Source organism: Netta rufina, assembly GCF_964035555.1.
Source record: "Netta rufina genome assembly, chromosome: 3".
In the NCBI taxonomy this organism is placed as follows: domain Eukaryota; kingdom Metazoa; phylum Chordata; class Aves; order Anseriformes; family Anatidae; genus Netta; species Netta rufina.
Window position 1 is genome coordinate 84,999,800 of NC_140125.1, and position 27,015 is coordinate 85,026,814.

Here is a 27,015-nt window from a genome sequence, read left to right on the forward strand (position 1 = left end):
AACATTCATGATTGACATGTTGAAACTGCTGCATATTTAAACGCAATTTCTGGACTATGAGAAGACGTACTAAGTAGTGATATATCATAAGCTTCAATTTTGGCAATAACAGTTTTCAGGTATTCATTTGATTTGGCATTATTCATTTGCACATAAAGAATCTCTTGATACTTCTACAGACATGCATGCAGCAAGGAATAAAATTTATATATGTGGTCAAGTGTATCGAATACCTACTGAACTGGGGCTAAAGCATGCAGTTACAAAACAGGTTGCCTTTCACTTGTGTGAAGAGTAGGTATGAACCAGCACAAATGCATGATTTTGAACAAAATAACAATCATAGCTTTCTTGTGTTTACTATGCAGAACACAGCTTTACAGGCTTCAGTTAAACCAAGTGACTGATGCATTCAGTTGAGTACTCTAGTTCTTTCCCCCACACTGTGATCTAACCAGAGTCCTTTCCATGCTGCAGCTGTGTACATTTCCAGGAGTTCCTGAGGACCTCTCAGAAAAAAACCCACACACCTTCCAAACTGTGGTAAAGGGGAGTTGACCCGAGTTTATTCTGGAGATGGCAGAAGAACTCTACAGAACTCTCATCAGTTGCGTGGCTTCACCTGCCCTCTGCCTGAAAAGTGGGAAGGAGTTACAGGCTTCAGTAACCAGAACAAGCTGGCTTCAGCATATATCTCAAGATTAAACTCCCAGCTTTTGTTCAAAAGAGTACTACATCTGCGTGAAAAGGACGTATACACACAGCAGCTGCACTAAGAAGCAGCGGGAGAAAAGCTGAAATTATTTCCAGAGAAAGACAAGCCACTTGCCAATTTTGCATTTTAGTTTGAAAGTTTACATTGAAATTTATGAATTAGGGAAAGCAAAGAAAGATGTAAAAGAATTTAGAAGTGCTTCAATAAGGAAAAAAAAAAACAAAGAGTTAAAATTATGCTCTAAGTTATTTTATTAATTTTACATTTTAAAAAATAAAATTAGCCAATGTTGGCACAGCTTCCACTACACAGCAAAAGAAACTTTTTTTTTATTTTTTTTAAATAAGTTTTGGGACAGGAAAAACAATCCTGGGACAACACTACATGCCAGTCTCTTGGAACCAGAGTAGATAGTTCTTTTTTCCCTGAATATGCATTCAATTCAAACCTCAAAATATATTAGACCAATAAAGTTACTTTACTGAATTAATGTGCAGCAAAAAAAGCAAATCAAAGAAAATATGTAAACAGTTTATGTCTGGAAGTAAGAAGTTTGTTTTGTGATGATTCACCACTTTTTTTCTCTAATTCAACTTTCTAACATTTTTCCATCAAGCTCTTTAAGGGGTAAATTCCACATGGAGTAATACATGGACTCTTGTGATCACTAAGTGCAACATTAGCAACTTCTTGTCAGTTGGCGTCTTGTTCTGTAATGGGAGAGACTGATGAAGGGCTCCCCAGAAGTCTAACACAAAGTAACTTTTGTCACCATCTTCTATCCCCAAATTAATTGCACTTGTTCCTTCAGCTGAAGTAACTGGATTCTTAAACAGATGTTTGGTTATCTGATTGCATTTTGGTTGGATTATGGAAGTCCTGGCACCACTGTCATTCTTTAATCTAAAAATAAAAGCAAATGAAAGAAAAACTGGTGAAAAATGAAGTACTAATTGTAAAATGATCACCTCTTTTTAACATGGTACTGTTAAACATGGGAAAAATAACTCCTTTTCCTCTGAAATTCTCTGGAACAAGTTTACAAGGACTAAAACAGTTAACATCTAAACAACAGTTTAGTCCCCAGTTCCACAAATACCAGACATCATAGATCTAAATATCACCCTACTCACTTCAAAATACAAGTTAGTAATAATTACAAGTTCAAATTAGTAAGGGGGGGGGGAGAGCGTGAGAGAGAGAAAGAAGTGCAAGATCCAAGCCCTCATTCTGGATCCTACTTAAAACCAGATACCATTAAAGCATCATAAAGCAGAGAGCCTCTGGTAGACCAGAGAGAAGCCCAAAATTTTCAAGCTCTAATTGCACATTTTGACATTAAGTGACTTAGCTTTAAGTGTCAGTACCAGAACTTGGTTAATGTGACTAAATTTCTCTCCCTCAGGTCTAGAATTAGAACTTAAATCATAATTTTAAGATCATAGCAATATTTTTTTCACATGACAGATAAAGGGACATTTTTATTTTTTGCTCCTAATACAAGGTAAAGTATATTTATTTAGCCCCACAGCTTCCTCCCACTTACACGATTGGAAAAAGACTAATGTATACTAAAACTGTGAAGAGCTATTTTTAACTACTGAGAGGGGAAAAAACGTACAAGATTCAAAAGTTAGAAATAGATAAATTTTTTTATTAATAAATCGAACATAACTATGGCAAGTTTTCCTTATACCTTTCTGAAGCCTGGCCTCTTTTTCAGCAAAATAAATTCACTTTTTAAAAGTTAAAGGGTGTAAAATCAACTTTGTCGTAGTCATAAAAAATAAACGCTAAATGAAGTCAACACTATTCCTTTAGAGTACAGAAATTCCACTATAACAATGACATACCTCTGTGACAACTCCTGCAGCAATAGTTGAACCACTGTAGCGTAACATAAACCTCCCAAGCTCTTTAAAATCTTTATACAACTCTAGAGCAACAGGCCTTTGAGTCTGTAGTTCTATTAAAGCATTCTGGCCTTTGGTCAGGAACCTGAAGGTAAATATGGAGACAACTATTAAAAATATATGCATGTATAAATGAAAACAAGAATAGTGAGTAAATGGAAAAAAAAAATAAACTTGTAATGCCAAAAGTATAATGATCGAACTTGATTTCAAGCGTAATCCACGGAACCAGATTGAAAACTCATTCACCGGGAGCACACCTATTAAAAAGGTATCTGATTTTAATTTTAAAGCTTCCAGAGAAGGTCATCCACTGTAACATTTAGAAAATTATTTAGGATGTAATTATCCCATTAGCACCTGTTTTTTACATCTAGGAGAAATCAGTCTTGTTTTAAACCCAAATCCTAACACTGAAGATCCAATTCATTATTCTGTGGAAGTCATGACTTTTCTTCCCATTACTTTTCAGTAACAGTCTGAGCCATGCTATTTCTGGAAAATGATTATTCTGATAATGTTGCATATATCAAATAACACCTCTATCCAAATACAGCTTTAAACAACAAGAGCAACGTTCCCATAGTTTAACTTGTATGGGAAGATTCTCTGTTTTTCTCTGATTGACTGTGTAGAAGAATTTACTTTAGAAAGTAACCCATATCCAGAATTGCAACAAGGTTCCCACACTGTTTCAGGAAGAAAAGAGATAATTTTATGTCATTTTATTTCTCAGGTGCTCAGCACTCATTAAGTGGGAATAAAGTTTTTCACTTTGAAAAGCACTCTGAAATCTAAACATGAACCAACTATAACAATGAAAGTATATTTTTATGTCCTTATAAACATATTATTGCTTCTTAATAGAACCTTCTTGCTACCAATATTTTAACTAAAAATCAGCCCATTTCTTGTGTAATCATTAACTATTTAAAACACTTACTTAGGCTTTTTCTTTGTCACTTCACCAGTGCTTTTGTGCAGGACACTCAATAATCTTCTAATAGTAGCGGGTTCACTTACGGTTTGATAGTGTAAAAGCACCTAAAAATATTTTTTCAATTATTAAGTATTATAAAATAATCAGAAATCCTAGGTGTTAATACTTGAAAATATCAAGTTTCTTTAAGAGTGATCTTTAAAACAAATTCTTATAGAAATCCTCTCACAGGAAGAGTTACTGTATTCAGGAACTTACAAAAGTAATTTACTACACTTTGTGTTCTCTGCCAATATGACAAAAAGGTCATGTATTAGTTCATCATAACTACATTTTTCATTCTTCAGTGTTTTGCTTGTGTCATGTCATTGCAGTTGTGTAGCATGAACTGATTCCCCATCCCCTTACCCCCAAGGTATCTTATAATCAAATGCATCATTATAGTCCTATAGGGTACGTGCTTTCAAAAGAACAGCCTAGCCTGACTGTGGTAGAACAACATGTTCTCTGAAATGCTTAGGTAGGTATCAGAAGTCAGTAAGAATGTGCATAAGCAACCCTAAAGCACCTTACATCCTCTTCAAATTGCAGGAAAAATGAGATTCTGCTTGAGGGAGGGAAGTACATCTGGACAATAAATGACTCTGTATTAGGGGGGTGTGGGAAAGAATGCAGAGAGGAAAAGCCCTGAGCAACCTGCAATGAAAGTAAGAATTTTCAAAGAGACTTACAGGGAATCCTTTAGTGATTGGAACCTCAATATTAAAAATGAGAATCCGAGCTCTGAATCGAGTGCAAACTTTAATGGGCTCCTTGGGATCACAAAATACACAGCCAACGCTACGAGAAATGAGAACAAAATTTGACATCTTGATTTAGAAATATTAATTGCTTCACTGGAAAGAAAAACAAAGCAAAGACAACATTTTAACGGTAGCTTGAAAAAAATAATCAGGAACACTGTATTAAAAACTGTCACCTAATTAATTTCTATACAATGTCTATGCTGTTTTGTGGGCATGCATGAAGAGGTCTGTCTAGTTCAATGAACAATTACATCCATTGCTAATCAGTTTCTAAAAATGTCACCGTTTCCTGTGTGTAGGTACTTTGAAGAATTAGACTTTCATTCAGAGACTAATTGTTCCAGATCAACAGCATGAAATACCTCCAGGTGCTTAAAACTGCAGTGCTGCTGCCTGTAATTTAACTATTTTGTGGATAAATGAACATCATGATCAGGACTCTCAAAATTTAAGCTCTCTCAGCAGCACTCACTTCCAAAGAGCTTTACTTCTAATAAATTGAGTCACAAGAAGGCTGATGCCTTCAAGCACAGGAAGGCTCATTAAGATAGACTAGACACAGCTTTTCAAGAGCAGCAAATTTTAACCATCTAAAATGAAAGAAAAAATTAATCCCACACAGATAGTGAGCTGCATGATTAAACCTACATATCAGATGTAATCTATTTGCATCAAAATCAAGAGGACTTAAAACTTGTACCTCTTCTTGACAAATCTATTACATCTCCAGAAGAGAAATGACATCAAAGAATTGAATCAAGCCTTTTTCTCCATTTACCGAAGAGAATCACTCACCATTGTGAAATAGAAATACAGAAAAGCCCAACTTATTTTCTTTAAAAACAGAGTACAAATTTGCAAACTATCAAGACAAGGTGTTTTCCAAACAGAAGCTTTAAAGTTTCATGTTTGAAGCCCAACAGGAATGTAAAAAAACTGTACAAGTTATGGATCCAATTATCTAGCCTGAATAACAATTGTCACTTACCTAAAAGTTTAAGGCTTAGCACAAAACCTACAGACTGAAATAGACACAAAATTATTTGCTGTGTCTCATTAAATATGTCAGGGAAAACAAACAAAAAAAAAAGTCAACTAAAAGAAAAAGCATCTCAATGTGTTGAACAAAGTTTAGCACCAACTTGGCTTGTGCAGTTTTGCCTATTGGTATGCAATGGCAATTGTTTGGATGTGTTTTTTAGAATGATTTATGATTTCATAAGCTCTTCAAAAATCTTTTCTTTCATTTAGTAATAAGGATTTATTTAGTTCAGCACTTCAGATACCCAAGGAGACAGCTTAAGGAAAAAGGCTCTGAAGGCTGCCAGTGTCAGCACGACATACGACAGCTAACAGTATTCTTCTGAGGTTGCCGTTGTACATATAGCAGATGTTTCCAACGTTTGTACATGCAAGCCAGGTGATATGTATCACTTCGGTTTTAAATATCCTGGTAGCCACATCATTCTTCAAGTAAACCGCTGATTGTTAAGTGTAATAGTTATAAAGCTTTTCATTAAAAACAAACCGTTACTTAGACTGAAACTCCGTTTTGCTCACTTGATTTTGATGATATCCATGCCGGTCAAAGTGAGACTAACGTGATCTCCTGCTGCAGCCCAATCAACTGGTTCATCATGCAGTGTGATTCCTGGAAATGAGTAAGAACAGAACCTCACAGTGAAGTACCTAGGTTCTGGGCTACAAACAAACAGCTCTGTTTGGGCCATTTGTGCTTCATCAACCATTACTCATCAATTTTCAGTATGAATGGGTTGAGAGTAAAAGCTTATTAACTGAGAACACTGAGGAAGCATTTTTTCTTCCTTGGTGAGGACTCACTATTCTCTCACCCCACCCTGCACAATAACATGGCTTTATTTAAGCCAGAAGAGGGGACCTGGCACTTGTCACAGAGCGCAGATGACGCAGTCCTGAAAATGCCGTAGTACTAATATCTCCGTGCCTGCCCCACCCTTCCTTTGAGGCACATGCACACCCTAGACCGCATCTTTCATATACTTTAATGGTACTATGTCAACTTTCATTTACCTTAAGTGGGTTTGCTGACTCTTTCATAAAAAAAGCGTAACAGATGCCTTTCGTTCACAACATCGCATCTATTAGAAAGCATCATTGAAAGTCATTTTATTCTGACTTCTATGTATTTTAAACATTTTAAAAGATACCCTGGCTGGTAGGTGAGGATAAAACTAATTATTCCCGATTAAACATTCTGAGGTTTTTGGTAGACACGAAGATTGATATTTCTCAGCAAAAAACACTTCATAATTACTGCATACATTTTATAGACTCTAGTTCTATTTCACTACAGGCTGTATTTATTTATTTGCAAATGTTTCCAAAAACACTTGTCAAAGCCGTGCCAGAAAGCATCATTCAACTACAAGCATGTTAAGTACTGCTTTTTAAACAGCGTTGATAATTATTTCACACGTATGTGTCATTCTCACAGAATGATAAACGAAGTACAGTTTCTTGAAAATGAAAAACTGAGATTCTAATGTGCACACTACATTAATATATTACAATAAATTAAATTCTTCTTTACAATAAATACAAATAATACGTGCTTAATGAACTAACACTCCTTATCTTCACCCATATGTTAGCCATATGAGAGGGCAGAACACAAGAAAACCATAGACTTGTACCATTGGGGATTCTCAAACCAAATATGATCCCCCCCAAAATTTTTTCCATGCCACTTCCCCCATTCCCAAAACTGTTGGTTGACTATAGCAGTGCAACACCTATTCTTACACACACTATGGTAACCTTCCTGTGCATTGCAAACAACAAGCATACAACAGTATAAACAGGCACACTGAAGAGCTGCTCAGATTAACACTGAGCAAGCTGGTTCTGGAACAGAGCAGAATAGTGACAACAGCACACTGCTGAATTCAGGCATATAGTTACCTATTCATTTATTATAAGGGCTTCATTTTTTACTCATTGATCCATGTAGAAAAATCGTAATTTTATCCTTCTGTTTGCATATGGAACAAAACCAGCTTTGCAGCACAAAGACAGAAAGCTAAAACAGGTGAATACTCAGTATCTTGACTTAGCTATTTCTCTTTTCAGAAATCAATTGTATTAAAATTTAAATCCAATTTCCTTCTCTTTTGTTGTTCAAGACAATTATATCCTGAAAGTTTGTATATTAATGAAAGGATTAGTGACAAACCTCATAGAACAAACAGCATAAAATTAATTCTCATGCTTTTTCACATCTAATTCATAAGATTCATTTCTAAAGGTTGTTCAGCATCTTCACACCTCCTAGCAGCAGTAACACTGCACAGCAAAGCTGAATATTAATGATTCCTGTACTGCATTTATTTATTTATTACAGATATTGCTGTAATTCATAAGTTTTTAAAGTTTTCTCATAAAACAATGTCAAAATTATAAGGCCATAACATCTGGAATATCTGTTATGGCAAAAAAAAAGTAAAAAAAAAACATGCAAGATTTTGCATACTTTTCATAGACATATTTATACAGACACAGTCACATCTAAAGAAATTCGTTTTATGCTTTCACATTTTATGTTTGACAGTTAGTATCAGTTTGACAGTCTGTTACCATTTCAGTAACTGCTTCTAGCCCAGTATGACCTGAAAGTAAACATGCTTCTGAAGACTGTACCTTTTGCAGTGCAAGTTTCATTAGGAGGCATTGCCAGAAGTCGTTCTCCAACTTGAATATAGCCTGCTTCTATTTTTCCAGTCACACAAAATCCTGATCCTTGGTCTGCAATAAACACAGTAATAATTTGAAACAACTTCATAAAGTCAATTTCCCATCACAAGCTAGCCCTTGAGAAATGCATAGATAAGTTTTTAATATAACGAAGTTTTTTTTTTCCACTGTAGAGTTCAGTACTTGCAAGTTAGCCAGCTGTGCATCATAGTGAAAATGAAACATTAAATTCAAAACCTCTAGATCTTATGTTTTTGAGAACTAAGGGAGAAATATCCTTCGTTACACAGATGTAGGAACATGAAGAAATATTTTTTAGTTTTTCAATATTAGATTAAGCCCCTTAATTTCTAGGGATTTTGTTTAATTCAGGATTTCCTCACTATAATTCCAAATTAAAAAAAATACACCACAGTCATTAAAATTCCCATGCATACAGGTGCAACTTCCTATGTCATTTACTCTTTAACTGAGTCAGAATCCTACATGCTTTGTCTGCATGTTTCTTTTACTCCTATAAAATAAATAATAATAATAATCCTGTCCTATTTAACAGTAGTTGTATCTGTGGATAACTTAAGCACTTCTAAGTAAAAGATCTGCGATTTATTTTTCTTCTCGAATGTCCACATACCTTACCAATATGTTCATTGATCAGCAATTAATCAGTTATTTTTAAGAGATGTCCCACACACCCACATTTATGCATACAAACCTTAAGAAATTCCCCATCCGTGTAGCATGTTTGTGGGTGTGTTTAAAAAGAATCCTCCGCAGTGATTCTGCAGACATTTTCAGTATCAATGCAAAAAGCAAATACACCTTTTGTCAATTATTAGAAACCAGTGATCAGCAAGCGTCTTAGTTTTTTAGTGTGTCCTATTAATCTTGAGTCTCATACCACCAGCTCTTTCTTTTCCATTTACCACTATTACTGATTAACATTTCCATCTATCTAGCTGTAAAAATATTACCAGTTTGCCTGTGAGCTAATCTCCTCTATTCATTCCAGCAAACAAGATGAATGCAGTCAATTAGCAGATGACATAGGATGTCAAAAGAATAGAAAATTGGAGAAGTAGATAAAAAAGAATCCACAGATCATGGTACACATGCCACCTCGATACGGTATAAAAAAGAACCTGAAGCTGGCTCTGCAAGCATATGCAGGCAACCAGAATCATGGTTCCTGGTTCCCAACCATCCCTAGACACAATCAAGAGCCAATTTCTCTGTCACACCATCACCAGCTCAGGCTTGGTAAACTAATGTGTTGTTCGAAGCCTTGCCCTTGCACAAGCTGATTGCTTCTTGCAGAGTGCCAGCTTCCCTCCCCTCCCCAGGAGATCAATGCGAGTACAAAATGCATAATGGCCGACACAGTCAGGGCCTAAAAAAGGCCTGATTTCTACACACCATAGTATTTGGGTTCTGCCAGGATATATTTATTGTCCAGAATACTTGGCAATGCTTTCTAAAGTCATGTCAAGTCACATCCTAGACAGCACTATATAATGACCTAAGTGGGGATTCAAGGCAAATGAATTTACAGATACTTCTTGGGTCAAGAGATAACTTGCCTGGAGATAATATTAGGAGAGCTATGGAGGACAGCAGCCAAAACCAGGCCAAGTTAGATGAATTGTGCCCGTGCTACCCTTAATAAAGAAAAGAGCTTTCCAAACTATAAAGCAAACTCAGCACTCTCTTTTTTTACACACTTCTATGGACCACTTCTCCTGACTATGAATGCACACTGGAATAGAGCTGAGAACAACTGTTGCTTCATGTAGTGGCACCTTCCACTGGTAGTAGCTTCCATGTAGTAGCTACTTCCTCTGGTAGCATCCAAGTTAATTAAGTTTTGAGATCACATGCTAAGAAAAAAAAAAAAGTACCTAAAAGGCCACATTTAGTGATGAACCCTTTATCTGTAAATTGAGTTTCTTTCCAAAGCCAGTATTTGCTTGCTTACTTAGCAAAAAAAAAAAAAAAAAGATTTTTCCAGAGAGCAGATTTAATCAAAATTGCTCATTTTGTGAAACTTAACACAGAAATGATTATTGCAACAAAAGAGTTGTGATATTATTTTGAAAGATCTCAATCAACAATCCCAACACACTTTCCCACAGCTCACAAATACAGTGACAGCTTTAATGACAAAATTAGCGTAACACAATAGGGTACATTCTCATATAATGCATATAATGTTTCACTATTTACCATTATGGGTTCAGTATGCTAAGTAAGCTATCCCAGGGCATGCATAACATGTAGTATTTTCTCAAACACCCCAATAGAACATCATGGAAATGATTTTTCCAATTACAATCAGTATTTTGATCTGGTTTGTTTGTACTTCCCCTATAAACACCTTATATATAAAGTCAAATTTCTTTTAAAATACTGATTTCTATAATATTATTTGATTAAATGTATTTACAAAATTTCATATCATGCCTATCTGTCATTTGGTTTGCAACATTTCTCAAGGTACCTGCAGAAAGCTTCTAACAAAATCAGTGCATTTAACTCAGAAAATATCAAGTCTACTATGAAAAACCTTAATTGGTTACGGCATTCTATTTTCTCCAGACAACGGACACAAAAATAAGTTATAGTTAGTTACTAGTTGTCCATATTTATATCAGTGCTAGAGAATAGCTAACAGCCTTCCATTTTTTCCTTGGCTGGGTATAAAGTCTTATTAGCAGCTATAAAAATGAACCTAAAAGTCAACTTTTTTTTTTTTTTTTAAATAATCTAAGACTAGAGGATAAAATACCTCAAAGTTGCACCTGCAAAAAATCAGAGAAACATTAGTCTAGTTAAAAAGAAAGAGTTTGAGAAAGAACTTCAGAATCTGGTACACAGAATCACCAACTTACTACATATCCAATTAGGAAGTTTTTTTGTTTTTGTTTTTAAACACACAAATGTGTTTCTCCTACAGTGTTACCACCTAAAATTCCAAAAAGAACAGTGCTTAAGAAATTACTATTCCTGTTCAAGTCTACTGATAGCTGTAAAGCTCCTATTTAAGCCCTATTTTTATATCATTTTTCAACTTTCGTGTGTTAAATAACAATAACATGCTGAAAACATTAGAAAAACAACCAACCTTTAAAAACGTCAGCAACACACAACCTAAATGGTTTCTCTACTGATCTTTGTGGTGGCTTGAAAGAATCTGCAAAGAAATTGATAAGACCTTTTAGAATTTCTGTATTTAAAGCACTATCTCATAAACATATCACTTAAGGATAAATCAATCATATTGTGTTCCAAAAACTTTTCCCCACATCTTCCCCAAAAGATACATATATTTTGGTACACACAAGACTAAGATGTATTTGTTTTTAAATTGTACTCACCAATTTGCTCTAACAAACACTTTCCTGTATACCATTTCGTAAGGTCACTTGACTGACTTCTTGTCACTAGATTTTCACCACCAAGACCACTCGTTGGAATATAAGCCACATCAGATTCCTAATTATGAAAATAAAACAATTTATTTACACATTGTTAACAGCATCTTCTAGAAAAACCAAGGGATGCATTTTTCAGTATTACATATCTAAGATACTAAAAGAACAGTTGGCATATTTTCCACTTCCCCTGGAGAAGGCAGATTACTTGGTGAATACATTTCCTCTCTGTTCATCTCATTCCTCATCACAATGCTCCAGCAAGGAGTTAAGAGATATTTTAAACACGATGACAGCAACATTAACAACTAGAAACTGAGGTTTGGGTAACAAACTCCAACTCTGTATCTGACAAGCATGCTTCAGTTTGAATTGCTATTTTACGCACAATGATTTCAGGTAGGCTGTCATAAATCCAAATGGTTTGAACTAAGGAAACATGAGAAGTAGAATTAAGAATGGCAAATGGACAAAGGTCTTGTTAGTTCTTAATCCACACCAAGACCTGCTCCAATATAAAACCATCTACTGCCATTCATGTAATCCTGAACATTGGATTAAACAATCCTTGGTCTGTCCTGCTTTGTAGAAAATAATCCCAATAGACTAAGAATGATGTGAATTATCCCAAAGATTCAACAGGCCTAACAAAAACAATGACAGAATAAGCAGTAAAGAATTGACTAACCTTATCCAAGGCTCAGCAAGCACCCTACCAGTAAGAAAAGGAATCTGTTATACTACATGCACATGGTAACAGCAGGAAAGTGATCCAAAATAACCCAACCATAACAACAGCTCATTCTACTCAAAGACCTCAAATTTACATTACCTTAAAGCCAGCTTGTTTAAGAAATTGGCCAAGCTTACTGGTAATTTCCTGAAATCTTTCTTGCTGCCAATTGACCTAAAATAGGAAACAGTTTATGACAATAAAACTAGATTTTTAATGACAACAAACAACAGCTGCATGTCATCAAGTCTGTAGTACCAGTAGGTGTTCTCACACACAGGACCCAGTGATGTTGTAAATATGAGATTTCCAGGTGGGTTGACAGCTGAATAGGTAAAAGCATATGCATTAACAATTAATGACAGCAATCAACACACTAACTAACTTGCAAGCTCCTTAAGTTTGGTTTGTCCTTAAAGAGCTTTTTTTTGTTTGTTTTGTTTTAGTATTTACACAAAACAGAACATTCAGATTTGACAATATCATATAGGACAGAGTAACAATCTAAAATGCAACAAGTAATACTTAACACACTTCACAGGTTTAAATAAAGTTCTTGGATTTGACCTGAATGACCTCCACACAATGCCCTTGCAGATGTCAGTGGCTTAGTAGCTTATACCAAATTTTCATACCTATGAGAGGCAATCTCCCTACTCATTTTAGCACCTACACTACCCTTCTTGCATGCTTTGAAAATATAATCATGAACAGGAAGAAAAGTGTAGAAAAATCTGTACAGAAGAGACTAAGAGCTGAGAATCAAAGAAAGAAAAACAAAATATTACTAGTTTCACAATACTGATCCTTACACTTATGGTACACGAGCCTAGGTGAAAGTCCTGCAATTAAATTAAAAAATTAGATAAGTACCTGGTCCATTTTATTGACTGCAACAGCCAGCTGTGTCACTCCAAGAGAACGCACTAATAATCCATGTTCTCGAGTTTGTCCACCTGTCTCAAACCCAGCTTCAAACTCTCCTCTGCTGGCATCCACAACCAAAATAGCTACATCAGCCTAGATTAAATATATATATATAATAATAATAAAAACATACAATTAAAACTGTGTAACAGGTGGTAATAATTCAAGTAAATATGTCAATCAGCAATACTCCACACAGAGTGCACTTTACATGGAAGCAATACTGCTGTGCTTCATATGCAACTGGAATTGTTTAGTTCTATCCATCTCATGCCTACTTTGGTGAGGTATTATGGCACTATGTCATCTAATGTCATACACCACTACTTTATATTAAACATAAGCCAATACTTGGTGTGGGGAACCTGTCTTCTTCAGAGTACCTTCTGTGCTGCACAGACCTCTGCTTAAAAAAAAGCTGACGATACTCCAGAGGTTTAAGAACAGGTAGGAGCACAATGACCAGTTCTCATTGCTGGGTAAGCCCAAAACTCTGAGTCTGGACACACTCATACTGAGAAGCTGCAGAAGTAACAGATAAATCACCTCAGTAGACAATTGGGACAAGCAGTCTGCTGCATGTTAGATGTTGATATTTCACAATCTACTCAACACACTGGAACATGCCAAACTCATAAGGTAGAAAAGACTAAGTAGCTTTTTACAAGTTTTATCATCTCTGTCAGGACATTAAAAGCAAATAGGTACCATACAATCTATGGTGCTATAGAAAAGTCAGCATGTAAGCACAGGTGAAAAAAAAGAAGGGGATTTTGCTGTCAGTTTAAATGCTGCTATGTAATATGTATATGTTTGCTAAAAAAAAAAAAACACAAAACAACACCACAAACAAACAAACAACAACAAAAACAACAACAACAACAACAAAACACTTTTCATGCTTTAGTAAGTAACAGCCAGTTAAACCATCACCATAAACCAAGCAACAGCAATAGATGTGAATATTAAAGGTATTGCTGTCAAAACAGCTGTATGACAGTCAATTTCACAGGATAGTTGAATTGGACATAATGAAAAGAGAAGAGAAAAAGCCATGCTTTCTCTCTTTCCTTACATAGATAAGCTTCAGGGCAGAAGGAACAAAGATAGCATGTTGTCCTAGTCCTGAGTCCTCCTCCCACTGACCTAAATGCAAATTCCCCACACCTCATATTACACAGAGAGGCTATGCATGTGTGAAAACGGTGAAACAGCAAGGGATGATTTTCCCACAGCTCTGAACCTCAGAATTGCATTGTGGTAAACTTCTCCCACAAGAAAAAGGCATCCTGTATTTTCTGAATCATAAAAAAAAAAAATAAAAAAATCCCATACCTAGTGACCTAAGTGAATTAACCGTATGCATCAAAAGCCAGAGCCTGGCCCTGATAAGGCTGATTTGCATTTAGTTTAACAGCAGTTGGGGATTCACAGTGTAAGAGAATTCCCCATGATACAAAGGCACAGGGACATTTCCATATTTGCTTCTTTCCACCCATTTCTTTAGTGCTGAGGCTACTCTAATTGGCACCAGAAATGTGCTGTTTCTGTGATTTCCTCGATAGGCTTCAGACTAGACTGGCCCTTCACAATTCTGAGAGCTGAGGGAACAGAGATACATCAAGTCTTAGTTGGCCAGCCTCATCTTCTGCTGAATTGATACAACTGCTGGTAGATCTGGAATTTGCATCATAACACTTGCTGGCTGTACTACTTTTTTTTCAAAAAAAGACAAACCAACTTAAATAATTGTAAAGAAAATAATGAGGCTGAGTCACCATCTTCTGCTTATGAAACTAAAAAGTCTATTCTAATTGTAAAAATCCTGATCTCCCTGCAATGTATGCTCCACAATATAGTTTACTACACATACCCTACACCATAATTTGAGAACTTCTGACCACCCTGTGGCCTAACCTTGAGTTACAACATCTGAACTCTTATCTTACCCAGGCTCTGCTACAGAGCTAGCACATGGTTTGGGGCAAACCAATCTTCCTACAGCATAGTCCCTCTCTGTAAAACTACAGTAATAGTATCTATTCTGAGATTTTAAGATAACACTCTCAATTTTTAGATTGCAATAACAGCATGCACAAAAGCCTCCACATGGTAACTTAGAAAATCTGTCACAACACACCAACTTTTCAACTTCAGAGAATTCATTCTACCATTTTAAAAAACGATGCCTTATTAAATGGAAATAAAAAACCACATACTGTGTCATTTAACAATGTGCTATCCTCCTTCATTTATTATTACCATAAATTAAATAATTGACCTATATGAGAATATAGGTGCCATACTAAATTCAATGTATAGTGCCCAATGCTTTTTATTTTACCTCCCATTCCCAAAACAATGGTGGCATGCGGTCCTATTGAAGAATACAGATGCATTGTGTGTGAACTCTGTTGTCTGCATTATGTTTAGTTATCCCTTATAAATATATTAAATAGAATAATGTCTTGTTTAAACCTAATAAATCTTTTTTTTTCCTTTAAGCTCAAAACCACTAAAAATCTTTACCTGCAAAACCAAGTTCAAAGAAATTCTTGAGTAGGCATATGACACATTTGATTTGAATAGCTTTAAAAGCTCAACTGATTTAATCAAACTGCAACTTAGTGTTCAAACTACTTCCCTAATAACTCTCCTCCAAATAGGTAGCTTACCAAAAAGAACTACTTTTAAAGTTAAACAAATGTATTAATTCTCAAGTTTAGTAAGCTCATAAAAACCTGTAAGGTATTTTAGCATCATCAATAATTCCATTTTATCTTAGAATTTAAAAGAAGAAGAAAGCCAATTTAAGAAAAAAAAATGTAACTTTTTGGAAAGGCAGTTTTAGACTCGCTCTACCTGGGCAGCTCCTGTGATCATATTTGGAATGAAGTCTTTGTGGCCTGGAGCATCCATCAATGTAATTACTTTAGTCTTTGTCTCAAATTTGGTCATGCCCACATCCATTGTTACTCCCCTTAAACAAAGCATACACATAACACCATTAGTAATGTTTTTAAAAGCTTCAGAGATATAAATTAAGTTATGATAAAAACAATAATGAAATTTTACATGTTACAGCTTTCATTTGATTCAGCCTGCACCAAAAATGTTGAAAGAAACTTGCTTCCTGGAAAAGACCTTTAGAGCTGTTTTGAGTAACTCTAGTCACAAAGAAACAAAAAAGTCAAGCAAAAATACCAACTCAGAGACTTTTTCCCATAAAAATGACAATTTATCTTCTGCAGTGAAGTCTGGATCTTAAATGCATAATTGACAGATACTAAAAAAAATCATAGATAACTGGATGCAAGTGTTAAGGCTCATCACAGTATTTCCACAAATACCACCACCCATAGTTAATAAAATACCAAAAATTAATTACACGCCTTAACTGATATCATGCTACTTCTAAAGATTATGTTTAGTTGCCTCTGGATCTTCAAATAAATAAAATAATTCATAATATATTAGGATAAATTTGATATTCAATATAATCCAAGTCACGTGTGAACCAAAATTTCAGTGCTTAATTTACACTTCTGACGCCCTTTTATACAAACATTTTAATACATACGGCATACAGCAATAACCAAGATGAGAAAAAGTTGGCAGAAATAAACTGGTCTAAATGAACTGGTCTAAACAGCTCTAAATGAATGTGGCTACTTCAAGCATTTGTACGTTGTAGTTATTCTCTGCACTTCCCAGCACAGAAATATGTGAAGAAATACTCAATTTCTTGTACTTATTTGTGTACCAAACCAGGATATTATTTTTCTTTTGATAATGCATACTTAGACAAAGCAAAATATTTGCTAGTAAGTGTTAAGTAAATATCTTTATGCATTTTGGATATTTCTACCACAGCATTATTAGTAGATATGCTTTTCTTTCAGAAGAGCGATGATAATTCCCATTAAATATATTTCTACCTTTCTCTTTCTTCCCCAGTTTCATCCAGGACCCATGCATAAGCAAACGAAGCTTTGCCAGCCTTCTTAGATTCCTGTTCGTATTTGTGCATAGTTCTTTTGTTCACATTTCCCAAAAGGTAGAGTAGATGACCCATTAAAGTACTTTTACCTGCATCAACATGTCCTATGGAGGAAAATAAAATTTATTTCAATTTAACTAATTTACAAATTATAAATGTACAACATGAAAATAAATAAATAAGTAAATAAAAACATATGCAAATCACATACACCAATAATGCTCATGTAATCCATAAGATTTTGACTCACTGACAGTTTCCTGAAACAGGTAATTAGCGCAATAGCCATGTACCACATTCAAATCCATACTAAAAAGAGTTGTAGGAATGAAATCAAACCCAACTACTAGTCTGTCAAAACCAAGCTATGTCAACCTCACAGTCTAGCCAAGTCTGAATGTCCACATAACAACGGTCAAACAGATGGAATTGAAAACAGTATAAGATTTCTCTTTCCTAAAGAGAGGATATTTTTGTTTCTTTATCACTTCCAGATTCAATCAATGGAGTTTTTAAATCTCTATGCCTAAAATGTAATTAACTGTATTACCTATTACCACCAAATTTAGTAGTTGCTTTCCTCCTTGTCTCTTCTCCAACTCTGCTTTCACATCTATTTGTGGTTTTGTCTTGCTCGTCTTTTTTACTGGAGTAGGCACGGCATTCTGCTCTTCTGAAACCTGCGCTACTTGGGGTGAAAGAGCAGATTTTGAGACTGCCTCAATTACCCCAGAAGTTATGCTAGCATCTTCATTTAGCAGTCCTTTTTGAGGTGTGTTAGCATGGCCATTTTCTTCAGCAATCATGCTGGGAAAATAAAACAAAGGAACAGTGAATGCAAATGTTAAAGAAGCTGCAGAAATACAGGAGAAAAATGGAGTTCTCCTTACACTATCACAAAAGGCCCAGACAAATATTATCTGATAAGTAGAAACAAGCCCATTAAGGTGGAAGTGATAAGCAACTGGATGCAAACTACACAGATACCAGCTCTGAACATCTTGCAAGAGACGTACTGTGTACACAAACAAGATAAGAAATAATCTTGTTAAATTCATGAAACTCATAAACAAAAGCTTCTCACAGCCACTTCTTTTGACAGGGAGAGAAATGATGAACTGCCATAGACATGGTCGTCTCTGAAGTAAGAGCCGAAGTCAGCTTTGAAGCATCCTAAAACAGCTTTCACTTAAATTAAAAGTACTACAGCTAAATGCAGTGATATTCTACTGAGACAATACCAGCAATACAATGAGTACATACTAAGCATAAGTATATACTTAGATACTAAGAGCTGAAACTTAAGGAGCAGTGTTGGCACACAGCCATAACAGATATGCCACATATCAACACTGAGAAAACCTATTTTACGTACAAAACAAGGCATCTAGAACTACAGATATTTGGATTTCCCAACTCACCTTCTCTTCCACCCTGTTCTACCACAAATTACTATACTAACGCTAATACTAAATATCTTGAATGCATTATTCTCCTATTATTCTCACACTCTTTCTCTCCCATTTATAAATAAGGTTATTTTCAAAATTCACGTACATGTTCTGAGGATATATGATTTTTTTAACATGTTATGGCAAAGATGACCACTAAAAGCAAAACCTAAATAACATCCTCAAGACAGCAAAAGCTTTCTTGCTGGCTGACAGAGCTCCACGGTGAGTCATTAATGTGTACAGCAAGACAGAAACAGAAGCAGCTACTACAGGCATCAGAACATGTTATGGCAAGCTTTAACACACAAACCACTGGCCATTCCAGTATTTTGAAAGTTTTTCTAAAAATTCTTCTACAAGAAGCCTCATACAAAAAAAAAAACAACTTCCTCCTCTGGAAAACTGGAACCCTTTTCAATGCAGTACCACTGTGGTGCAGGCTACTTTCTATGGAACTTATTCAAGCAGTCTTTCAGAGAGCTACCAAAAGGAAACAGAACTGTCATCATGTCCAGAGTGAATTTTTCACTCTCCGCTTTCCATTTACATACCACAGTTAACTTCACAGTTTTCCTCTTTTCAATTTTTATAACCAAAACTACTTATTTTGGTACATCAGAATCCCATCTCATAGAATCTTCATTTGATAATACAGACAGAAAGTGAATAGTAATGTTGCATTGTATCGGCCTTCATAGTTATATTTGCATTGTATTAGTCCCTTTCCATTTCCTGAATCTCAGGAAACAAAGAAGTCCAACCATGTCAGCCTACTGAACAAAGCAGTTCATGAGTTACAATCTAAAACATTAAACCTAGGAAATATTCAGATCGAATGCAAATTTAGCCTCTCTACTACCAGGAACCAATGCTGGTCATTTTATAAGGTCTCCCTTTTTTAACTCAGTTTCAGAACCTACCTAAGTATCTGGTACTGAGGCAGAATGATTAATTTTGACATCTTTTTTGTAAGGCCCAAACCCAAGTCTTTGCTCTAGATTGTGAGACCCCAAAGCAGAAATGTTTCTTGGCTACAGTTCCACAATCCAAGGTTGAAATCTTGCATCAAGGGTGGACACACAACCACAATTTTCTTAAATTAGCTACACATCAAACTTAATTAGTGCCAGCCATGATGGTTGCAGGGGAAGGTTAGTACCTGTGCTGCTGCATAGTGGATGTACAATTCTGTATAATGTTTATTTACATAAAGTTACCCTATCAACATTTTCTAAGCCTTTTAAGGGAAAACAAGTCAATATCAATCTACACCTTCGGTCACACAGTCATGACACTTTTGATTCGACACTCAGAAACCAGTTGTACTGTGCCATCAAGCATAGCCTTTGACAAGCTCCCATATATAATATTGCACATTGACAAGCTGAATGCACTTTATAAGAGGATATACTTAAATTCCTAAACTTCCCAAATCAGTGACTCATCATTGTCTTACATGCAGTTATGGGAAAGAGGCAATTACAAGGAAAATTTTTCCAAGGAAAATAGTCACTAGTTGCTCATGCATTCTTTTACTGGTAAAAGAAAAGTGCATTTCTATCAGTCTGAACAGAAGTCTCTTTTTTAAATTCCATTAAGTTCAAGCTAAAAATCTACTGTGGAATGGCATTATTATCCAATGTTTCTTCACAGACATTTTACTTCATAAAAACTGACTGAAAACAATCAAGTTGATAGAAAGCAATATGCATAGAATTGCAGTGACAGAGCTTTCTACATATTCTAGCAACATATTTAAAAGTACCTACATTATATAGAGCACACCAGACCAGTTTGTCCTGAACCATGTATTAAGAGAACCTAATATAGTTAAAATTCAGTTGTGTTAGAAGTCTTCCCAGTTGTGATCGAAGTTTTACATCAAGACTCATTTTTTTTTCCCCCAGACACCCTTCAGTTCACTGTCAGCATAACATCTATCACTTTCACACTGAAACACACTTTCACACTGAAACACTACTGTTATATGCAAAAGTCATACTGTAATACAAATATGATATTTTATATCAATATCAGTTATTTTTCCTTGCAATTCCAACATTTTAAGTTCTAGAGAGAAGCATCTGTATAAGAAGCAATATCAAAACAGCCATTGCATTTGTCAGTCCCTTCAATCCTTTTCAATGTCTGCATTACTTCTAAAACCAAATTTTCAAAAATGAAAAAAATTAAAAGGAAGACATTTAGATGAAACTGCAAATAATGTAACCCAAAACTATGTTTTCCCTATACCTTTCAAAATACATTAAAGACAGTCACATTAAGCCTCATAAAAGATGAAAATGTATTTTGAAAGACAGGTAGTCAGTAAGCTTCTAAATTATATTTATTTAACTAATATTTTTTTCTAGTCTCAGATGCTAAGATCCTGTAAGCCTAGGTCAGGAAGGATTCCAAAAAAACACAATGGACACTGAATGGCAACATTCAAACTAAAGACCTCAAAGAAACAAGGCCTGATGAAACAACTATTCTCTTACTAACAAGTACCTTCTGGTGTGATTACCACTGCTAAATACTGTCAAATAGTTTGCATTTGGGTGCTTCAGAGAAAGTGCTAGACATACGAGTAAAATAATGAGTGAAACATGACTCTAGCTGTCATGACATTAGGCCTTGCTACTATTTCAATGGTATAATATTTGAAAATGTTAGTAGACCGCTCCATTTAGACTTCTACAGGTTTCAGATATCACCATGTTCTAGAAACATGAAAAAAACTGTTCCATGCTAATGCAAGACTCATTGTTTCTGAAGAGAAACATCAGAATGCAGAGAGTGTATGATGTACTTCTACACCATCTCAGCTTTTTGCTGAGCTGTGTTGGGGAAAAGGAGAGGGTGTTTATTACCAGATACCTGAACAGGAAGATGCACAGGTGAAACATACAATTCACATCTCACAGAAGCACATGCAGTTAGATGGAGGAAAAAAGACTTTGATATGGCAACTAGATAAGTAATTTATTGAAAGCTTGATAACAACTAACAGAAGTTCAGAAAATTGCTAAGAAGCTTTGCTTCTAACAGTCTAAAGAATGAATGACATTGAAAATTCTTTTCAGTCTTTCCCATTGAGATTTGTTAAAATTAGTTAATTGAAAATTTGTCAAAAGACAGAGCATATAAGAGAGCACTCTAGTATGTGATACGTTGCTACTGCAGGCAGTTGAGGGTATAAAATAAGGGTCAAATGTATTAGCAAACATCTCTGGTAGCCAAGTTCCAATGTGGTCTGAATTATGTTGAACCACCATACCAGGATAAATTTCTACTTGGAGGAGGAACAATTCCTAGCCAATTGCTTGCATCTTTGTATACAAACTTGTTCAAACTGCCAAGAGCAGATTTGGTTTGCCAACATCCGTGCCTTTCTGCCACATCACTACTAGCTCACTAATGTGGAGCCATTAAACTGATTAACTCTGTACTTCTTTGAACTAACAGAACAATTAAGCACCTCTACTTACACTGAGCTCATGTATTACAGTAGGCTTGACCACCAGCAATTCAGTCACAAATGTCAAAAGCACTTACTGAAGCTTTTTGTTAGCAAATCAGAAGACATACAGAAGCCTGGCAAGGATTACTATTTAGTTGAAACTAGAATTGCCAGGCTAGAAACATCCTATGTTGTCTTGCCAAGACAGACAGTAAGAGTAAACTGAGTAAAATATTATGGTTACATTGTTTTCTGGGAACAGTAAGAAACACTGAAATACAACATACGCTGTTAAAAGACATATTAAAAGACTAATCCTCATACAACTGTGTTTACTGAGGTTCACACAACCAGGCATTCAAAGAAGAACCTGAAAGTTTATCTTCTAAAGATTAACTCTGCATAATTTACGTTTTAAACATTATTTTCAATCTTCTAGTCTGGATGCTTAGTGAATTATTTTTATGCAACCGACTCTTTCGGAGTACTTATAGTCATTACAGGAATGTCTACATTTATTTCCCCTTTCAAAATTATTAATTACACAATATTGGTCAGGCTGGTTAAAATAATCACCCCTTTTTGCTCACAACCTTTTCTTGTTTCCTTCGTGATTTAACAAGAAGAAAAAGCTTGGTAATTAGTTTTGCTAGAGCACCAGAAAGGCAGCTTGTCAGAAACAAGCAAACTCCATTTTCCAGAGACAATTCTATTAAGAACACATGGCAAAGGCAATCAATGCTCAAAGCAATTCATGACTTCTAATAATCCATTTACGTAATAATAACTGAATCTTCATTAAAATGAGATCATGCCTCATAACAAGATTTAACCATGAAGACTGAGTAGCTAGTCAAAGAATGTTTACTTCTGCTAATGCTAGGCCAGTGGTTTTAAAAACATTGTCCAAGAATCGTGTTTATGATCCCATAAGAGGTGATAACAAAAATTAATTCATACATGCTGTACAATCACCTTCAATGGTGTCTGCACCAACATCACACGAACATTCAGGAATGTGAGCAGGGGGCATAAACTGAAAAGGCTAATAAATTACAGGTGTTTTAGAATTCGGATTTTATCAAAACTGCTATGAGCACTGTGCTTTTGGTGAGTGAAACAAAACTATGTACTTAGAAATCTGTATTATTACAAACCCTTCACGGTACACTTATCAATGCATAAGTAACATGAAGAGAGTTTGAAAAGAATTAAAAGAAAGAGAGTCTCTTAGGCATTAATAAACAAATTCACTGTGTTCCCTGACAACTCATCCTCATGTAAACCGTCAATAACCCACAAGATAAATGCAGAAGAAAAAAACAACACTGACACTCATGGAATTGGGACAGGGAGAAATATCGTGTGTGTGTATTGTCCCCCATGTCGTGTCTCCCCCCCCCCCCCCCCCATTTGTTTCCTTGTTTTATTAGTTTATAAGTGGATGAATAAAAGCTATAAAGCCATTAGAAGCTTGCAAGACAATGCTAGCGCTTCATGTAACTTCAATATAATATTTAGCACAGACTTTGCGCATACACTAGACAGGAGCTAGTCAAATTTCATCTGTTAGGAAAGGAATGAGACAGAGCAAATTAGACTGTCCTGGAGCAGAGAAGGAAAAATAAGATACAAGTATGGTCAAGGCCTCCTTCCCCAGTTCTTCATGTCAAAGTCCTAGTGACTTGATAGTGCCTCAGGAGGCCTATAATCAGTCAAAGAAAGGAGGCCATAACCGTTTCCTTGAAGCATGGGTCTTTACGCATGCAGGTAACTTCACAATTTCAGCTGGGCTTTCTTTCCTAGTCACTGGTTATACTCCAAATCTTATTCTCTTATCTTCCAAACCACTCCATTCCTATTTGTTCTAGCTTAAAAATAAATGCCTAATGTCGATACAATTTCTACAAGAAGAGAGGTTTCTTCTTACTTAGCAATACTGCTGAAACAAGCGAGGAGAATTAAACACTTTTTGTCACAAAAAAGACCGTGTCACGACAATAGAAGCAAGCATGATACAAACTGTTTCTAGGTCCATGAAGAGAAGTAGAGTGGTTGAGAGCCATGTTAGAAACAACTACTTTCCCTCAAAGACTGAGTCACCATTAGCATATCCAGGAATTATTCCAGTCTGCAAAGGAAAAAGCATTCTTCTCATTTCATCCTTCCCTATGGAGCACACACACACAAGGTGTGGCAGTCACTAATCAATAACAGAGATACAAAATTTTGGACTTCTATATAAATATCTTAAATAGTTATTATTACAGCTAAAAAAAAAAATGTAATCAATAGTGATCTTATGAAGGACTAATTGGCAGATCCTTTTCACTCATGACTCCTTCATGACTCCTTTCTTTTTATAAAATTTCATGTAAATCATTGTAATCCACACAAGTCACCATAAAAAAAAAAACAAACAAACTCCATTTTGTAAGAGGTGTAACAGGAACACAAAAGATGAAGATTACATTAAGTTCACAGGAATTTAATGATCAAGTCCAGTTGTCACACCCAGAGTCACTAATTAGCAGAGATGAGGAGGGGGAAAAAAAGAAAAGAAAAAAAAAGAAAAGAAAAGAAAACAAAACAAAACAAAACATTGTGTTCTCTCTCTGCATTTCAGATCTCAAATAGCACAGAAAGAATTATGAAAATCCCAGTAATTCTTCATTTAGTTTATTGCATCTAAGTAGCTAAGAAACATCACTGTCATTCATCAATTGCATTTAGAAGTTTTAAGAAAATAATGACATCGGTCTTACATCCTTGTATTAAATGCACAGAAGAGACTATGTAGATGCATCATAATGCTTTCCACATAGTTTCACCAAACATGCACAAGATACTGTAAAGTAAAGACCATGCTATCCCTCTTGCTCCCAAAAATGCTTTCCAGATCAGAACTGCAAGCAGTGCAGGCTGAGGCAAAGATGATGGCAATGCTCATGCTTGCAATTTTTTTTTTTTTCCTAAGCATAACTATGGAATTTCTTGCCACAGAGTAGCAAGATTGTACCCAAAACCAGAATAAGCACATCCAAACAAGAAAAATCCATTAGCCACTGTTAGCTGAAACCAGAACAATGCAAAAGAAGCGGTGGGGCACAGAATGCTTCATGCAGTGACGTTTCATAGAATGTATTCCCAACATGCTTAACATGTCCTTATACATTTATTGAACCATTGCATCTACTGATATAGATGGACTCTGATCCAGCATGTCTGTTTTCATGCTCTTACAAGAGCATCCCCCCAACAGTTCCAAGTTAGGGTAAAATTAGAACTACTACTCAACTACGCTATTCTTCTCTATAACAGTTGTACCTCGAACACCTGTTAAAGTTAATAAAAGCTGCAGAGGAAGGCAAAGTTTAGCTATAAGTGATTATTTTCCCCATAAATTATTCTTAAATGTATTACTTCCTTTGAAGAACAAGCATTTGCAGTTAAGATTTATTGATTTCATAATTCCACTTAGAGAACTAAATTTAAAATAAACGAACCCCAAGAAAGTTCAGTATTCTATGAAGCGGATGTTTAAATAATCTGACTAGCTGATATCTCTCTGCACTATTCATAGTGAAAGGATTTGTTAAACTCAAAACGTGAGGTACCATCTTCTGAAAGTAATTGTGAGTCAAACAAGAAGCTGAGATGGTTAGTTCTGGAGAGTGACACTAAAACTGCTGTAAAAATAGAAAAAAAGAAGAAGAAAGCTTGCTACAGGTGCATCAGTCTGAAAGAAGGGCTGCTGATGTACCTTGATGTATGAGGGCTTTGGCTTACCATGGAACTTCAAATCCCATAGACTGTTTCTTTCCAGACACTGTCATTTTGGTAACTTTTGGCACAATTTCAGATTCCATTCTGGCTGACTGGGAATCCCTTGATTTTCCTAGTAATAGACAAAAATAAGTTTGAACTTAATGTTGTGACTAACAGGTGTTAAATATAAAGCTTAACAAGTTACATTCCTTTTCATCAACCCAAAGATAGCAGTCTGTGATAATGATGAAGTCTCACACTTCAGTCTTTTACTTTTATCTGTTACATATTTATTCAAATTAATCCACAAACATTTGTATTTATTGTGAAAATCTTATCAGTATCTCCAAGGATCAGCTTGACACCCACACCATTTAAGAGCTTTGCTATTTTGATAGCAGTTCTGCAGAATGCCAGAAGCATTTTATACAAGGATGAAGAAACACTTTGCAGCTGCTCACTAGCTGATTAAGCTAATTCTTATTTACAGGTTTTCTTTTGCCTTAACATTGGCAAGCCTCAAGGGTACAAGTTTAAACCAATAAAAAACAAACAAACAAACAAACAAACAAACAAAAACACAACACTAGTCTACCTGAGGTACTGCTAACAGCAGCACAAGCTACCAGGCCTTTCCTGAGACCTGTGACCAGAGTTGTCTCCTACCTAGTTACATCAAAGAAGCCAAGAAATACCCAAACTAGCTATGTATTTACTATGGGGAAGAGTAGTATAAATAAAAATAGTAAACTAGCTCTTTTCTTTCCATGACCCCCTCTTTAATATGTTAAATAATTCCCTTCTCCCCTTCTCTATGGGAAAATACTTCCAACTTTATACAGTATGAGTGACAACGACTGTATCTTGTGTTCTGAAGGACATCATATACACAGAAAAGCAAAAACAATAACCTGAATTCAGAATTAAACTGAAAGTTTGAAATAATCTTTACCTACTGATGCATCTGAAAATATGCTGATACTCTTCAAGCAATACCCTGATTCTGAATACTCACAAACAAGTGAGGACTTATTTTGAAGAACAAGTTAATTTTTATTTATTTAATTTAAATTATTTTAGATTCCTACTGTAAGATGAACTGTTGGAGTCATTTGGTCTTACTCATACAGATG

General features: G+C 35.4%; 1 protein-coding gene across 1 annotated transcript in view; it reads right to left on the minus strand.

Annotated features, from left to right (window-relative positions):
* Positions 1-948: 948 nt before the first annotated feature.
* Positions 949-27,015, minus strand: part of HBS1L (HBS1 like translational GTPase) — a 67,562-nt gene continuing 41,495 nt past the window's right edge. Inside the window, exons 5-18 of the mRNA XM_084283858.1 lie at positions 25,904-26,012; positions 17,748-18,004; positions 17,136-17,301; positions 16,060-16,177; positions 13,144-13,290; positions 12,370-12,444; positions 11,481-11,598; positions 11,228-11,296; positions 8,053-8,157; positions 5,935-6,025; positions 4,300-4,408; positions 3,572-3,672; positions 2,569-2,713; positions 949-1,618 (exon numbers count right to left, since the gene is read on the minus strand). Of these exons, the coding sequence (XP_084139984.1) occupies positions 1,607-1,618; positions 2,569-2,713; positions 3,572-3,672; positions 4,300-4,408; positions 5,935-6,025; positions 8,053-8,157; positions 11,228-11,296; positions 11,481-11,598; positions 12,370-12,444; positions 13,144-13,290; positions 16,060-16,177; positions 17,136-17,301; positions 17,748-18,004; positions 25,904-26,012 (1,622 nt within the window). The 3' untranslated portion in view covers positions 949-1,606. The remainder of the gene's footprint in view (positions 1,619-2,568; positions 2,714-3,571; positions 3,673-4,299; positions 4,409-5,934; positions 6,026-8,052; positions 8,158-11,227; positions 11,297-11,480; positions 11,599-12,369; positions 12,445-13,143; positions 13,291-16,059; positions 16,178-17,135; positions 17,302-17,747; positions 18,005-25,903; positions 26,013-27,015) is intronic.